The sequence below is a fragment of the Lactuca serriola genome, chromosome 7 (assembly GCF_051521515.1).
Source record: "Lactuca serriola cultivar US96UC23 chromosome 7, Lser_US96UC23_V15, whole genome shotgun sequence".
Lineage (NCBI taxonomy): Eukaryota > Viridiplantae > Streptophyta > Magnoliopsida > Asterales > Asteraceae > Lactuca > Lactuca serriola.
In genome coordinates, this window is record NC_136414.1 from 2,231,844 (window position 1) to 2,235,572 (window position 3,729).

A 3,729-nucleotide genomic window follows, 5' to 3' on the forward strand; every position below is an offset into this window, starting at 1 on the left:
CTACCGAAGCATGAAAGCTGATGAGGGCCAACATGCCCCCAACATATTACCCCGAAGGCCGGTGTTCGCTGTGAATGGAAATAAGCTCCAGCAAGTGGGCCAGGTGGTGCATGGTCTTAGCCTCGCCAATAAGACAGTAATTTTTTATCCATCTATCCATGTAGTGGTCAGACCTCAGAGGGATTGGTTGTTGCCACGAGTATGAAGAATAACCCCCAGACATTGTAGGGATTCCCGCTGCAACATGAGCATATGAACGGTTGTCCACATGGCCGTTACCTACGGTTCTACAAGCCACCACTGGAACTTTCTTACCCTGCTTTGGCCTGGGATTTTCCTTTCATGCTTTGCAATATTTATCTTCGACGTGTTATTTCTGCATTTGGTGCCGTTCAGCATAGACTCCATTTCTTTGGTGTCTTCCACCCCCTGGAATCTGATAAACCCAAAGCACTTCCCGTTAACACCTTTCTTGCCGCCGAAGTATACATCTGATAGCCTTCCAAACTTTGAAAAGATCTTTCGGAATTCCAATTTAGTCGCTCTGTCTGGGATGTTCGTGACAAAGTAGCTAGATTCACTTTCATTCTCTTTTCGGTTGTCGGATGGGTTACGCCGCCGCACCTCCATCCATCCTTTTTCTCCTGTATCGATTACCTTCTAATAGTGTTGGTTATTTTACTATAGATATAATCTCAACAGATGAGTGATGACATCATGGTCTTACATAGAAGAACTGTAATGGGTATTTTACCCGACCCGACCTAAACAAATAAATACGGCTGGCGTTTAAGATACAAGAGAATGAACCAATAAAACAGTTTGCTTCCAAAGGTGTCTAGGCTGCCTACACATTAGTCATGTACTATTTTATCTAATTCTTATCCTTACTTGCCACCTCATCTTTTCTTCGCCTGCCATGTGTGTGATGACTCAGATATTTACCAATATTCTATTCTACTACAAAGCCAATAATTGCTGCAGTAGGCTTACATTATTATATAACAAAAATACCATTTTACGGTTTTCTCTAGTTAAGTCATTTTTCTTCTTTTTTATTTTCTCGTTTTTTCAGTTTTTCTTTTTATCAAGTTAACGAACCTTTATATGTCAAGCATTTGTGAGAGTTTTATACGGGCAAACGGCAACAAGCTAATTATGGAGTGTCCGTAATTCATATAAATCGTACTCATCTTCTTGAAGTACCTAATATACTTTTGTTTTTGGTTAAATTTTTGCTATAAAGAAAAGATAAACGACGTCGTATGATGAAAGAAAAAGTGGGGAAAAGAAGATAATAATCGGATAAATAAATAAATAAAATGACAAGACAGTGGATTGATTACTGGGACAAAATTCACATCTTTGTAACATTGTGAACTGACGGATGGTGATTCATTCAACATCATCATAAAGCAAGAAGATTCAATCCACCTTCTTAATTTCGCAGTCAGATCTTACCACCCGCACCAACTTTCCCATCAATCTCTGGTGAGAATTGAGATACTTTACTTTCAGTTTCTTCCTTCTCTCTCATCTTCGTATGTTTTCAATACTCTTCTTAAATCTTAATCACTCACTCACTCTTTGTGTATGTGTCGCTATTGCTATTAAAGATGACAGAACTCCATCTCCATGGTGGATTAGTAATTACTCATGTGTTAAATTATTAGTTATTTCAAAGATGTTTGTGTAATTAGCTTTTGCGAGTCTTTCTGTATTACCTGGTTGTAAAAATCGGATCTTTCTTTGTTGTTCTTGTTTCTGATTCAAATTTTCATTCTGTTGACCGGAATATCAAATCCTTTGTTCATTTATTTATTTTGGGTTCATCATTTTGAGTGCCTTGATTTAGGTTTCGCGAATTTCCTTCTGAGATGAAACCCAATTTCTAGAAAAATATCATAAAAGTCTGCAAGGTTTGACTGAAATCGCTGATCAATTAAGTCGAGCATAGGAGTAAGGGCTTAATATTACTATTCACTTGCTTGCTTACTGTTTTGGTAACTGCTCCCAAACATAAATAAAATATGTGTATTCGTTCTGTCTTGTGTTTGATTGTTGGCAGGTATAGAAATAGTATGCAGTGTCATCTAATGAAATGGTGAAACTATATATATATGTATGTATATAGGTGTGTTACTGAAGCAATTAATGGAATAAGTGAGTAATGGCTGCAGCTGAAGCAAGAGCAGCATGGCAGCGAACTGCAAACCGTTGTTTTGTCCAAGAAGATGCAAAAAGAGCTCCCAAATTAGCATGCGTCCCTCCAGCATCCTCGTCTTCATTGTTTAAACAAGCCGACACTACTAGACCTTCAACAAATGGGAATGGGGTGGACGATTTTGCCCCTCCCACTGCCAACTCCATGTACTCGAATCTCTCTTCAGACTCAAGGTGGTGGCTTCATTTGCAGCCTAACCCTAGTAACTATATGTACCAAAAGGAACAGGTCAGCAGCACATTGGAATTTGTCGACATTATGGATTCTCAATCAAGTGTGAAGGGTTATTATAATTTAGGGGAAGAGTCTTATGAGTTTGTGGAGATGGATTCTGGTTCTAAACAAGTGGATGAGTTCAGTTTGGGGTCTGAATTCCCTCACTGGATGGAAAGGGAGAGTGAGAATAGCCATGAGGAGCTGCCATTGCCATGGTGGCACAAAGATGACCTGGCATCCTTTGTGGCACAGAGATCACAAGATTTCATGGAGAATTGTGATCTGCCTCAGCCTCAAAGTCAAAACACAAGTTTCACCTGTTTTGGACTTTCAAAGCCACAAAATTCAGCAAGCATCCATGGTACTGCTGTCAGGTAATATACTTTGACCATTATTTATTTATTTATTTTGTTTTCAAATCTGGTACTCATTTTCTTGATTTATTCTTATCTGGTCAGACCTTTAAGTAGTACTACTACTACTACTACAGTAGCGGTTGATGAAGGAGGTGAGATGGATCCAAGCAAGCGTAAGCTGTTAGAAGCACTCTGTCATTCTCAAACGCGAGCAAGGGAAGCAGAAAAAGCAGCAAAACAGGCTTACGAGGAGAAACAACATGTTGTGAAGCTCATATTCAAACAAGCTTCTCAGTTATTCGCATATAAGCAATGGCTCTATCTTCTACAACTTGAGAATCTTTATAACCAAATCAAAGCAAACAAGATCCCATCAGCTTCTCCATGGAACGTGAAACCTGCCAAAAGGAAAACACCCAAACCAGGTTACAAAGATAATGATGATGATGATGATTTAATCGGTAAGTATGCTGTGGCTTTTGCTGTTGGATTAGGGCTTGTTGGTGCAGGTTTGCTTCTTGGGTGGACTGTTGGTTGGATGTTTATCATTTAGTATGTTTCAAGCAATTGTAAGACCTAGTGTACAAAACTTGCGTTTTCTTCCAATTCTTAGCTAGCAGACTGCAGTGTATAAATATAGTTTTGTAACGAGTTTGCGGTTTAACTCTTGTGTTCATCATGTGTCACAATCTCATATATATATATATATATATATATATATATATATATATATATATATATATATATATATAGAGAGAGAGAGAGAGAGAGAGAGAGAGAGTTAGGTTCAAATGTTTTTACTATCTATAGTGTGCTTGTAGGATTGATTCTGGACCAATCATTTTAATTATTTTAAGAAAGTAATTAATACATATTAAATGTTGAAGTTCTAATTAATGCTCATTATATCTTTAATATCTAATATGCATTAAT

At 37.8% G+C, this 3,729-nt stretch overlaps 2 protein-coding genes across 7 annotated transcripts; one reads left to right on the plus strand and one right to left on the minus strand.

Moving 5' to 3' along the window:
• Positions 1 to 279: 279 nt before the first annotated feature.
• Positions 280 to 630, minus strand: LOC145061918 (uncharacterized). Its single transcript, XM_079009510.1, has one exon. It carries the CDS (start codon positions 628 to 630, stop codon positions 280 to 282), a length of 351 nt encoding a protein of 116 aa, XP_078865636.1.
• Positions 631 to 1,128: 498 nt separating this feature from the next.
• On the plus strand, positions 1,129 to 3,472 carry LOC145061149 (uncharacterized). Of its 6 annotated transcripts, XM_079008544.1 has the most exons (4): positions 1,129 to 1,491; positions 1,856 to 1,959; positions 2,069 to 2,814; positions 2,899 to 3,472. In XM_079008544.1, the coding sequence occupies exons 3-4, from the start codon at positions 2,171 to 2,173 to the stop codon at positions 3,347 to 3,349; spliced, it is 1,095 nt and encodes a 364-aa protein (XP_078864670.1). In that variant the 5' UTR covers positions 1,129 to 1,491; positions 1,856 to 1,959; positions 2,069 to 2,170; the 3' UTR covers positions 3,350 to 3,472. The 6 variants fall into 6 exon arrangements, with proteins under 6 accessions (XP_078864670.1, XP_078864668.1, XP_078864671.1 ...); XM_079008542.1 differs by having other exon boundaries at positions 1,856 to 2,814; XM_079008545.1 differs by lacking the exon at positions 1,856 to 1,959.
• The last annotated feature ends 257 nt before the right edge of the window (positions 3,473 to 3,729 follow it).